This window comes from Anolis sagrei, chromosome X, assembly GCF_037176765.1.
Source record: "Anolis sagrei isolate rAnoSag1 chromosome X, rAnoSag1.mat, whole genome shotgun sequence".
In the NCBI taxonomy this organism is placed as follows: Eukaryota; Metazoa; Chordata; class Lepidosauria; order Squamata; family Dactyloidae; genus Anolis; species Anolis sagrei.
The window spans coordinates 85,814,820-85,828,596 of NC_090034.1; the positions used below are offsets into that span (position 1 = coordinate 85,814,820).

Sequence of the window (13,777 nt, forward strand, 5' to 3'; positions counted from 1 at the left end):
AAGCAATAATGTATCTAGACCAAACTTGGCACAAATACTCAAATATACCCAACTATGAACACTGGTGGAGTTTGGGGAAAATAGACCTTGACATTTGGGAGTTGTAGTTGCTGGTATTTATAGTTGACCTACAATCAAAGAGCATTCTGAACCTCACCAACGACAGAATTGGGCCAGACTGTGGACTCCAACAAGGATGGATCTGGACCAAACTTGGCATGATTACTCAATATGCCCAAATGTGAACACTCGTGGAGTTTGGGGAAAATAGACCTTGACATTTGGGAGTTGTAGTTGCTGGGGTTTATAGTTCACCTACAAAGAGAATTCTGAATCCCACCAACTATAGAATTGGGCCAAACTTCCCACACAGAGATCCCCCATGACCAACAAAAAATACTGTGTTTTCTGGTGGTCTTTGGTGACCCCTCTGACACCCCCTGTGCAATCCCCCCCAGGGGTCCCAGCCCCCAGGTTGAGAAACTGCCTTAATCTGTGGCTTTATGCAGGTGCAATTATTGCTGTATGATCCACGCATCTCCTCTCGGCTCACCTTTCTTGGTGGCTTCGAAGCTGTCGTGGTAGTGTATCCTCTGGATGTCATAGGTGAGGGTGGTGTTGGGGAGCAGGGTCCTGTTCCTGTTGATGATGTTGGCAGAGAAGCGGAAGGCTTGCTCCTCCGCATTCATGATCTGGGCATTTGGTCCCTCTGCATATTCAAAGATGCCTCCTGCAAGACAAAAAGGGGACAACAGTCAGTACTCAATGGGTCAAGGTTTCCTAAGACAATGAACAATTCCTGGGCACCAAATACCAAGTCTAGTGCCATCAGGAGAACAGGGAAAGGGAGGAATACAAGCACCCAGGTTGCAAAAGGGGATGCACAGTGGGGAGATGCAACTTGTTGCATTCATTTCCTGTTCCCACATACAAGATTGTTATGTCTGCAATGGTTATGGTTGGGTCTACACTGCCCTGTATCCCAGGATCCAACCCCAGATTATCTGCTTCGAATTGGACTATATGAGTCTAGACTGTCAGATAATCTGGGATAAGCAAATAACAATATGTAATACAATTTGAATTCTTTTCTGTTCATGGTTTGAAAGTGTTCTTTCCTGTTTAATTGTGTGCTCCTTACTCTGAAAGTAGTTGCTATAATCCAGAAACTTCATCTTTGGGGTTGTTACAAAGAAGGTTGATTGGTTGAGAGTCTATGAGATATTCATTGAAAAACTATTGCAAATATGCTATAGCAGGATGTCGCTCCCACAAAGACAGAGTTTTTGCAGTTTAAGAAATGTTTTCCATGTTTTTATGATAGAACCAATTAGGAAATGACATTTATAACCCAGGAGCAAAAGTTGTGTTACATATCTGGGATCGGATCCTGGGATATAGGGCAGTATGGAAGGGGTGTGTGTCTCCAGTTGACATCTTGCATTGTTTGGGGTGGAAGGGAAGAAAACCAGAATAAAAGTGTTGAAATCTTTTTGCAACAGTGACATTTTTGATGGCTTAAGGTGCATCTACCCTGGCAAATTAATGCTACTTTGACACCACTTCAACTACTATAGCTGAAACCGTAGGAGTTGTGGATTCACAAGGTTTTTAGCCTTCTCTGCTAAACAGTGCTGCTGTCTCACTAAGGTAAAGGTTTCTCCTTGACCTAGTCATGTCCAACTTTGGGGGTGGTACTCATCTTGATTTCTAAGCCAAAGAGCCAGTGTTGTCCATAGACACCTCCAACATCATGTGGCTAGCATGACTGCGTGGAGCGTCGTTACCTTCCCACCGGAATGGTACCTATTGATCTACTCACATTTGCATGTTTTTGAACTGCTAGGTTGGCAGAAGCTGGGGCTAACAGCAGGAACTCACCCTGCTCTTCAGATTCAAACTGCCGACGTTTCGGTCAACAAGTTCAACAGTTCAGCGGTTTAACCCACTGCAGCACTGGGGCTCCTACCTCACTAAGCACAGCATGATTTCATAGCACTGAGCCATGACAAAGTGGTATCAACTGCATTAATTCTATGGTATGGGTGCACCCAATATCTCACCACGCATTCAGAAGAAGATCTACAAGCCACTCTAAACACCTTTGCAGAAGCATACACGAAGCTTGGCCTGTCACTGAACATCGAGAAAACCAAAGTGCTGTTCCAGCAGTCACTAGCCATCCCCTCCCCAATGCCAGAGATACAGCTTAATGGTGTAACATTAGAAAATGTTGACCATTTCCGCTACCTTGGCAGCCACCTCTCCACCAAAGTCAACATCGACACCGAAATACAACACCGCCTGAGCTCTGCGAGTGCAGCATTTTCCCGAATGAAGCAGAGAGTGTTTGAGGACCGGGACATCCGTAGGGATACCAAGGTGCTTGTCTATAAAGCTATTGTCCTCCCAACCCTGCTATATGCCTGTGAAACGTGGACTGTCTACAGACGTCACATGCAACTCCTGGAATGATTCCATCAGCGCTGCCTTCGGAAAATCCTGCAAATCTCTTGGGAAGACAAGCGGACAAACGTCAGCGTGCTGGAAGAAGCAAAGACTACCAGCATTGTAGCAATGGTCCTCTGCCATCAACTCCACTGGGCCGGCCACGTTGTCCGGATGCCTGACCACCGCCTCCCAAAGCAGTTGCTCTACTCTGAACTTAAGAATGGAAAACGGAACATTGGTGGACAGGAAAAGAGATTTAGAGATGGCCTCAAAGCCAACCTTAAAATCTCTGGCATAGACACTGAGAACTGGGAAGCCCTGGCCCTTGAGCGCTCCAGCTGGAGGTCAGCTGTGACCAGCAGTGCTGCAGAATTCGAGGAGGCACGAGTGGAGGGTGAAAGAGAGAAATGTGCCAAGAGGAAGGCGCATCAAGCCAACCCCGACCAGGACCGCCTTCCACCTGGAAACCAATGCCCTCACTGTGGGAGAAGATGCGGGTCAAGAATAGGGCTCCACAGCCACCTACGCACCCACAAGGAAATGCCTCATCCAACGAGGGATCGCCTAAGTAAGTATCTCACCAAACTGTAACTTCCAGTATTCTATAGCACTGACCCATGGCAATTAAAGTGGGGACGAACTACATTCATTCTACAGTGCAGATGCACTCTAAAATAGGATTTGACATTCTTCCTAGGAGCAGATTTTAATGCAGACACTGGAGAACCAAGAAAGAAGTAACCAAGTATAAATTATTATTATATTCCTACAATAACCAAACACTGAGTCCTCCTCCATTTATCTGTTTAGCAAGCCCAGCCTTCCCTTTGCCTCATAAATGCTTCTTGTTGCAAATGGCTTTGTCCTTTGCAGGCTCCTTCTTGTTAAAAACCCAACAATCTGTGTTCTATGTATATAAGATTTTTCCTCCCGTCTGCTGACAAGGAGGCCGGCGGTTGCGATCGGCTGCCTATTTGTGTTGGGAGATTAGCAATTACGCATTTGAGTTAAGAACCCTTGGAGAGGTGCCATCTGAACTTGTTCACTTCTTCGCTTTTAATTTGCTAATAAGCTCGAGAACTTCATATCTCATCAGCTCCCGTTGACGCAGGGCTTCCCTCCCTCCATTCCTTCTCATTGGCTCAATACTATGAAATCTTGGGAGCTGTAGTCTGGCCATGCGCCAGCTCTCTTTGGCAGAGAAAGCCCAACACTTTGTAAAACTACAACTCCCAGGATCCCATAGTATTGAGCCATAGCATTTAAAGTGGTATCGAACTGCATTCATTCTACAGTGTAAGTGCACCCTGGCTTTCATATTTGGCCCACTTTTTTATTGTTCCACCTTGACTTATTTTCCATTGACGTTTCTTTTGCTCTTCTTGTAATTTCTTTCCTCTCTCTTTCTAAAAGAGAGCCTTTCGCTCCCTTGACTTTGCTCACCTCCTTCAAGGGTTATTTTGGTTCTTTCCGATGCCCTTCTTTGACTCTGACATTCAATAACCTTCAAGATCCTCAGCGTAATCTGGCCATCTCAAGCATACCTTCTGACTTGTCTTTATCTCATTAGCTAACTATTATCATTATTATGAGATTTCTCTTGCCCTTCCGAAACCAAATATGATTATGTTGGCCTTTCTGGGCAATTGTTCACTTTTAAGTGTGATTGAATTGGATTAGCACGGCGGCCCAAATGTTCCCAATTGAGGTACGTGCCTTCAAGTTACCCGTTGACGTGTAGCAAAACCATGGATTTTGTAGGCTTTTCTTAGGTAAGACTAAGAGCTGGTTTTGCCATTTCCTTCCTTCCTCCAGCACCTGGGATTCCTTGGTGGTCTCCCATCCAAGGACAAACCAGGGCAGCCCTTTTTGTGTCAATAGCGACTTGAGAAACTGCAAGTCACTTCTGGTATGAGAGAATTGGCCATCTGAAAGGACGTTGCCCAGGGGACGCCCAAATTTTTTGATGTTTTATCATCCTTGTGGGAGGCTTCTCTCATGTCCCTACAATAGGGAGCTGGAGCTGATAGAGGGAGCTCATCCATGCTCTCCCTGGATTCAAACCTGTGACCTGTCAGTCTTCAGTTCAGACACAAGGATTTAACCCATTGTGCCACCAAGGGCTCCATGGGATCTGATGCCTTTAGGGGATTTAGGCAACCCTTCAAGTTCCTAGCAACATATGAAATTAACTTCAATTTTTTTCTTAGGAACAATACTCAAAGGTGGTTTGGCCAGATTCCTCATCTGAAACAGCTTGCAGCACCTGGGATTTGGTTGGTGGTCTCCCATCCAAGAACTAACCAGGGCTAGCCCTTCTTAGCTTCCCAGATGAGGCCAGATCTGGTGCCTTTTGGGTATTTTACTGGTGTTATAGAACATGGCTACCCTCACCCTGAATGAAAGAGGCACATAATTTAACCCCACAAGAAAGTTAAAAATTTCCCAAGGAACTGAGGTCAGGATAAATTGTATTGACCTCCCTCCATCCCCCAAGTTCTATATCAGAAGCGGATCTTTAATACCCCAAACCCCAACTGCACACATACACACACATTTCCAGGTGTGGGCCATTCAGCTCCACTGAACAGCCTAAGCTGCTCCGCATCAGCAGACATTTGGCGTTCCACTGAAGGATCACTTCATGGTCCCCTCCTCCCTTTGGCACATTCAATAACCGAATTCACCCATGAATTCTATGTATCCTGTGCCCCATTACAAGACCCTCTACCAGGATACAATATGTATTTTCTTATTTTCTTTTTAAATCTCTCCTCTGCGAACGTGCGCATGAGCGCAGAGTCATGAATTAAAACAAATAAAGGGGATAACCTCTCCTATATAGATGAGAAGACAGGAAAGCTTAGAGAAGACAATGATGCTGGGGAAAATGGAAGGAAAAGGGAAGAGGGGCCAACCAAGGGCAAGATGGATGGATGGCATCCTTGAAGTGACTGGCTTGGCCTTGAAGGAGCTGGGGGTGGTGATGGCCAACAGGGAGCTCTGGCGTGGGCTGGTCCATGAGGTCACGAAGAGTCGGAAGTGACTGAACAAATAAGCAACAACAACATCCTATGTAGAGCCAAGGCAGAACTCCTTTTTCCCTCTTCCCATCCACCTTCACCCCTGATCTTGTATAAGAACACCACATTAACTTTATTTTATTTGATTTCATTACTTTATTAAATTATATGAAATTAAAAGCAAGCTAAGACGAACTCTCATAACCTCTTAAGCAATTTCAGCCATTCCAAGAATTACTTTGTAGAGGACCTGATTGGGACAATAATCTACTAGACAAAGGATCTTCCCAGCTGCCAGAGGGTGGCCCTCCATTGATCAACTAGGACTTCCCCTTTTGGGGATCTCGTCTATCCACTGGATAATGGACTTTGATGATGCTGTCATTCCCAAACTACATTTCTTGGACCTTTCCTTTGTCCACATGCCATGGGAAGATGTCTGAGAGGCTAGCCATCCTATGTCCCCACATCCAGGACTCAGTATCAGCATTATCCTACAATCGACTTTTCTTCTACCTTCCATGGCTACACACCGAGGAGCAGATGTGACCTCCTAGGTGTCTCTCCATGCTCCCATTGGAGGCCCCTGGGCTTCCCTGCCCAGCTGGGAGGGAAGTCCCCGCTTTGACCACCACCTCCTCAGCCAGTGACAGTGTTTGCTGCACCTTCAGACCAATCAGAGGTTTGGGAAATGCCAGCCAGCTCACCAACTCGGGCCAATCAGGGGGCTGGGTGGGGAGTTTCAAACAAGTAGCAATGTTAATGCATGAAAAGACTTGCATATAGAGATGCCTGCTTTTTCATTGCTAGGCATACTTGTACCATTCAAGCATCCACAGCTGTACAAGTGTCCCTTCTGTGCAGATAAAATAAAACTTCTATTGTTTGCCTTCACGCAAACGATTTTGTCTCGGAACATTCGTAGTTAGCATAACTCGCCAGGCATCCCTCAGTATCTGGGAAGTTTTGAAAACTCAAATTTTTGGCACAAGTAGCAACAACAACTTGCCTTGTGCTTCATTTTGCAAGAAAGGGCCGATTGTCACTGTTGCTGTTACTGATGGGATTGATGGGAAACTTGTAACGCTCCTGATAGACACCTTTCCTTTTTCTTCAACAGAACTTGAATTCTTCCTCCTTGCTTGATGCAGGGCTCTTCCTGTCCAGCCCTCTTTTAATTTTCTCTGCAGGTTGTCATTGATTGATTGATAGATGGACATTTATTAAACGTCCTGATGGATGCATTTCCCTTTCCTCCAACATTACTTGTGTCCTCCCTCATTGCTTTACACCAAGTTTCCCCTGTCCAGCTCCCTTTTATTTTTCTTTGCAGATTGCCATTGATAGACCATATGATTTAATTGATTGATGGGCATGTATTAAACTGCCTGATGGATGCATTTCCCTTTCCTCCAACATTCCTTTGGTTCTCCCTCAAGGCTTTATGCCAGAATCTCCCTTTCTAACCCCATTTTATTTTTCATTGCAGGTTATTACAGTTCCTAGTATTGTTGCTGACTGACCAACTGATTAGATTAATGAGCAATTTTTTAACCTTCTGCTGGATGCATTTCCCTTTCCTTCAGCATTACTTGAGTCCTTCCTCGTTGCTTTACACCAAGTTCTCTCCATCCAGCTCTCTTTTATTTTTCTTTGCAGGTTGTCATTGACTGACCACTTGATTTGATTAATCAATCTATTGATTGATGGGCCACTTTTAAGACTCCTAGTGGACGCATTTCCTCTCCTCCAACATTATGGGAGCTCTCCCTCATTGCTTTCCACCATGTTCTCCCTACCCGACCCCCTTCTATTTCCCAAGTTAATATTCCCTTTCCCCCTTCTTCTGCCCACTCTCCTCCAATCTTCCTCCAAGTTCAGACAGGCAGAAACATCCTTGCAAAAGAAGGGAAGGGAAAGGGACTCCAGGGCCTGGCAGCGTGTGCCGATCCGCGGCCGCCTGCTTTTTGCTGTTCAGAAGTTGTTAATGCCATTATCTGCTCTCCCCGAAGGCAGGAGCGTGGCATAGAGTGTCACAGCGTCTCAGCCGCAGCGGCTTTCTTTGGCTACTCGTCTGCAAGGAGTGTCCTCAATTCTTCACTGAAGGCCCCTCCAGAGTGGAAACTGCCATGCCCTTTTTAGGAGATGCAGGAGCACAAATCTTACCTCACCACCCCCTTTTCTTTCTTTTTTGGAAGAGTGGAAAGGGACCCCAAACCAGGCCCGCTCTCTGATTAACAAGCAACTCAGAATAATTAATGGGCCCATGAAAAAAAACCCACAAACGCAGCCAGGAACAGATGGATCTGGCGATTCATTAGCTGAAAGCAAACTTCCCTCTTCGGTGTCAGGAGAGCTTGTCAGTTGCTGCGGCTCAGCGCTGCCAGATCCTTTGCAGTTCTCCAGGCACTCAATTATTTTTTATTGATTTGCATTCTCTGCCGTCCTTTTCCTCCAAAAGAATCCGGGGAGTTATCATCGGCGAATCTGGCACAACAGCCTTGCAATGGGGTGCATTGGAGGAAGCACATCTTTTGGGCATCATGCAGCCCCTGGACCCCAATGTATGTGAAATATGGGGGGGGGCATTTTATAGCCCATGAAAACCACTTTAGTTTTTTTAAAAATTCCAGGCCAATTTTGTCCCCAAATCATAATGAAAACCCACACGAAAACACACAAAAATTGAGAGCTTCTTCCCTAGATGGAGATGTATCAAGAGAGAATGAGAAAAATTGGGTTTCATGCTGACCCAAAGTAACTTTATGGGACTGAAGGATCCATTTCTTGCTTATAATTTCATATGATCTTCCTTCAAGGATCTCAAAGGCATGAACACAACTGCTCTTCAAAACAGCCCTGTGAGGTAGGCTAGTATAAGAGACAATGAGGAGAAACCTGGCTCACTTTGGGTATGAAAAGGAATATTGGAATGAAACCCTCTCTGGCCAAAGGCCCATCTCTGACCATTATAACACACTGGCTTCCCACCCCCCAAAGAAATAGGGGGGAATAGCTTTATTGCCCTATAGCTATGGATGTAGGTCATAATTTTTTCATTCTCACATGTGATAAAGGGTAAAGTGAAAATTTTATCATTGTTTAGTCATTCCTTTCCATGGTTGTTTACATTTGGGAACTTGTTGTGAAAATTCTGCAAATATTTGTTTTCTCTGCAAGTGGCATTGTTAGCCACTTTCTGGTCACTTCTAGTAATTATCCCAGGTAATTTCGAGCTCTGAGGATTACCTGGGAAAGAGTCCCACTGGAGCACTGCAGTACACCTGAAAACCTGGGAGTTACCCTGGACCATGCTCGGACCTACAAGAAGCACTGCTTGAATATCAAGCAAAAAGTGGGTGCTAAAAACAATAGCATACAAAAGCTAACTGGCACAACCTGAGGATTACAACCAAATACAGTGAAGACATCTGCCCTTGCTCTTTGCTACTCTGCTGCTGAGTATGCATGCCAGTGTGGAACACATCTCACCACATTAAAACAGTGGATGTGGCTCTTAATGAGACATGCCACATTATCACAGGATGTCTACGCCTACACTATTGGAGAAATTATACTGTTTAGTCGGTATTGCACCACCTGACATCTGCTGGGAAGTAGCAGCCAATAATGAAAGGACCAAGGCAGTGACATCTCCGGCCCATCACCTGTTTGGATATCAACCAGCACACCAATGCCTTAAATCAAGAAATAGTTTTCTAAGTTCTACAGGGATACTTGCAGGAACACCTCAGCAAGTGAGAGTCCAAAAGTGGCAGGCTAAAACCCAGAACCTCAAGCCATGGATGATACCTAATAAGAGACTCCCTCCTGGTCACAGAGAAGACTGGTGAGTTGGAAGACTCTAAACAGACTGCGCTCTGGCACCATGAGATGCAGAGCCAACCTTAAGAAATGGGGCCACAAAATGAAGTCCACAACATGTGAGTGTGGAGAAGAGCAAACTACAGACCACCTATTACAATGCAGCCTGAGCCCTGCCACATGCACACTGGAGAACCTTCTTACAGCAACACCAGAGGCACTCCAAGTGGCCGGCTACTGGTCAAAGGACATTTAGTATAATGCCAATTTTTTTAATTTTGTGTTTTTTAATATATATATATACATTACAACTGTACCCTTGGTTCGCTTCTGATACAATAAATAAATAAATAAATAAAGGCACCTCGAGTCTCTTTTAGGAGTGAAAAAGCAACATGAAATGGTTGTCATCACCATAATCTTGGAAACCCTGTTGGTTAATCCCAATGAAAGGAGACAGGCTGAATCAATAGTTGACCTGGGTGTCAACACAAAAGTAAATCCAACAATTGGATTTCATCTGGCATTGTGCAAAATAAATATAATGTTCATAGGAATTCATATATACTACTCCAGAGTAAATTATACCCATCAAAATAAGTGGGATTTCCCTAGACATTGATTTACCATTCAACAAGTTCAGTGGGATCACTCCTATAGCAGTATGCCATGATTTTAGTAAATTGGACATTAGGACCCAAGGGGGGCTCTTAGATCAGAGTGAAGCGACATTGCATTCCCTTGGAAAGGGAAACAAGCAAACAAACATTGCAACACTCTTGTTTCTACATCTGAGAAGGAGCAAAATGGGATTAAACTCGAGGCAGATCCCATGTCTGTGAGTGAACGGAGGCTCTTCCTTTCTCTTTCTCTCTTCCTCTATCCCTCTCCTTGGGGACGGTTCCCCTCCTATTCCCTCATGAAGTATTTATGAAGCGACAACCCTTTTCCATCACGGCCGCACTCCGAATCCGACGGGAAGGGATCAATTATTCAGGATAATACAGCTAAAGAGGACCTGATCATCAGAGCGCCAACGCCAAGCGTCCTCCAGCAAAGCAAACACTTGATGATGCAAAGAGAAGGCAGGCCATCTGCTCCTTCTGCCTCGTGCCATGCAAGATGGCAGCCAAGCTGAGCAAAGCCAGCCGCTCTGGATGGGGGAAATGGCCAAACGAAGGGAGAGTTTTGGGTCACTAGGGAATAAGCAGGCCCCTTGGGCCCCACTACTTCCCCCACAGATCAGGGCCAAAGTGACCCATCTTGCAGAGCAATTGTTTCCATTTGCCAGGTGCCAATGCCAAGTGCTTTCCTTTCTCTGCGTTGTGTTGGAACGACAACAGACTTTGTGTTGCTTGGATTAATCAACAGCTGATATTGTGCCTCCCTCTCAGCCTGCCTGCCTTTGCTAGAAGAGCATTCTCATTTCATAAAAACATAGACTTGGAAGAGAACCCAAGAGCCATCCAGTTCAACCCCATTCTGCCATAAAGGAAGGCATTATCCAAGCCCTATCGACAGATGGCCAGCCAAGCTCATGGGCATGAGCAGGCTCATGGAAAATTAGGGTATAGGATCAAAAAATCATAAGAGTTGGAAGAGAACCCAAGGACTACACAATCAAAACCCTCATGACAATCAAAACCCTCCTGACAAAGGGCCCTGCAGCCCAGAGAAAGGGGTTACATCGTAATCCCAAGCAGAAGCATATTCCACTTTCAAACAGCTCTGGGCCTCAGGAGGTTCTTCCTTATTATTTATTACTATTAGTAGTAGTAGTAGTAGTAGTAGTAGTAGTAAAAGTAAAAGTGTGGCCTGACATTAAGTATAGATGTACAACTCTAGGGGTTGGTGCTTATCTCTATTTCTATGCTGAAGAGCCGGCATTGTCCATAGACATCTCCAAGGTCATGTGGCCAGCATGACTGCATGGAGCACCGTTACCTTTCTGCTGGAGCAGTACCTATTGATCTACTCACATCTGCATTTTTTCGAACTGCTCAATTATTATTATTATTATTATTATTATTATTATTATTATATAATTATAATTATTATATTTATTTATACCCCACTTTATCTTCCTTGAAAGGGACTTAAAGCAGCCACTCTCTGGAGCAGCAGAAAACAAGCTTGCCCCCTTCTCCTCAATGGGACATCCTTTGCCATCCTGGCTTATTGCAGATCACAAGGAGAACCGTGATTATAACCGCACTTTCAATCCAAGGTAAGTGAACCCTCCAGGCATCCATTTGGAGGCAATAGGTTTTCCTAGAGGGAGGGTGAGCAATGGCCATGTGTAAAGGAAGCACAACATTGGGGGGGGGGGGGCAACCACCTTCAAAATGGGCTAAGTGGCCAAAAGACAATATTTGGGGATGTAATTCTAGTCTAGCATTTATCGTTCTTAGAATTAAATTGTATATGGCAGTTTTTAATAGTGTTTGCTGCTTTGAGATTTGTTAAGAGAGAAAAAGCAGAATGCATATCAATATATTACTACTGATGATGGTGATGATGACAATGTCCCGTTTGCTGTCCCCACTTTTTCAAAACACAATGGTTTCCTGCCCTCCTGCTGGAACATACCGGTGGTGCAATGGGTTAATTTATTTATTATTTATTTATTTATTTGCGACATTTATAGCCCGCCTTTCTCAACCATACTGTGACTCAAGACAGGTTAAACCCTTGTGTCGGCAGGACTGAAAACTGACAGGTTGGAGTTCGAATCCAGGGAGAGCACAGATGAGCTCCCTCTGTCAGCTCCAGCTCCCCATGCAGGGACATGACAGAAGTCACCTACAAGGATGGTAAAACATCAAAACATCCGGGTGTCCACTTCGACAACAACCTTGGAGAACGCCAATTCTCTCACACCAGAAGCGACTTGCAGTTTCTCAAGTCGCTTCTAACATGAAAAAAAAAACCCTCTTGTTGAAGCTTTAGTGAAAATCACAGAGCTAAGCCTGATGTCTTGCTTAGCTCATCATAAGCAAAAAATCAATATCCCAAGTGCAGAACCTGGGATTTGAGCAAGAAGCTCTTGTCGGGTGTTTCTTTTCAAAAGGGCCCTCATTGGCTTAGAGGACCTTGGGTGCTTTGTCCTTCTCTGAGGTCACAGAGAAAGCTTTCTCATGTTTTTCTCCATCTTTTCTCAGATTTAGATGTTTCTAAAGAAGGCCATGGATAGGTTAGGAGGCAAGATCATGGCAGGAAAGAAAAGGCTGGAAACAGGTTCACTGACATCAAGTCACCAGCTCACATTTCCAAGGACTAGTCATTAGTGTGACAGAAACTCTGGCAAGGAGCAACTCTGGACTGACCAAAGGTTTTGCAGTTAGGGACTCATTCCCAAGCAAACTTAGGGAGGAGGGAGCAAGCTTGTTTTCTGCTGCCCTGGAGACTAGAACGTGGAACAATGGCTTCAAACTACAAGAAAGGAGATTCCATCTGAACATGAGGAAGAACTTCCTGACTGTGAGAGCTGTTCAGCAGTGGAACTCTCTGCCCCGGAGTGTGGTAGAGGCTCCTTCTTTGGAGGCTTTTAAACAGAGGCTGGATGTCATCTCTCAGGGCTGCTTTGAATGCAATTTTCCTGCTTGTTGGTAGGGGGTTGGAACGGATGGCCCATAAGGTCTCTTCCAACTCTATGATTCTATGAAACTGCCAATGCCTCTGTTTTGCACAGAAAATAAACAATTTTCTGCACAGGAAACAGCATTGCCTACAGAGAAAGTAACATTATTGTGCAGTATTATTTTACATCCTGAGATATACTGTTTCTTGCATGAATTTTGTGCAGAGTAAGTCCAGAATTGCAAATAGTCTCCCAAAATTCTGCAGTGCACAAAGACTTTTCTGAAGGAAGAAGGAAATCACTAAATTTCCTCCCTGAGAAGAAAACGAACTAAGAATAATCCTTCAATTGATGTTTCAAGGGCAAAGGAGGAGGGTCTTGCCTTGGGCATGTCAGGCCTGCATTCATTGCAATAAGGGCAGCATCCTCCAAAGACATAACTGCTTGCAGCTCCTTCCTTCCTTCCTTCCTTCCTTCCATACAGACCCTTCGGAGTAAGTTCTCTGCAGTCATTAAAGAGTCTAATCACCAACTTGGAGCCGTTGATTAATGCATAATCTTAATCATGATTACACAGTGTAATTGGCATTAATTTGGAAAGCCAGTTAATTATGAAAATAATTGTCGCAGCTTTTCTATTTTAATAAAATGGAAGAAATGCACCCGGGCTATAAATTAAACAAGGAATGGGGCCATTTGCGAGATTTCCCAGCGTCTACCTCGAGGGTTGCGTTTTTGCTTTCGGAGTCACGTTTTCCAAGAAGGAATAATAATAATATTGTAGCAACAATAAATTATATTTGTTACAATGGCTGCAGGGATCCAAATTTGCATCTGTATCAGACTGGCCTTCTCTAGCCACAGGTCAATGTAGGGCTTGCAAAGAGCCATACAACCC

The 13,777-nt window shown here is 44.6% G+C and overlaps 1 protein-coding gene across 2 annotated transcripts in view; it reads right to left on the minus strand.

The window, feature by feature from the left end:
* GRIK3 (glutamate ionotropic receptor kainate type subunit 3) overlaps positions 1 to 13,777 on the minus strand; it is a 252,343-nt gene that overhangs the window by 107,477 nt on the left and 131,089 nt on the right. For both annotated transcript variants that reach the window (XM_060784031.2, XM_060784032.2), the window contains exon 2: positions 554 to 730. In XM_060784031.2, coding sequence (XP_060640014.2) covers positions 554 to 730 — 177 coding nt within the window. The remainder of the gene's footprint in view (positions 1 to 553; positions 731 to 13,777) is intronic.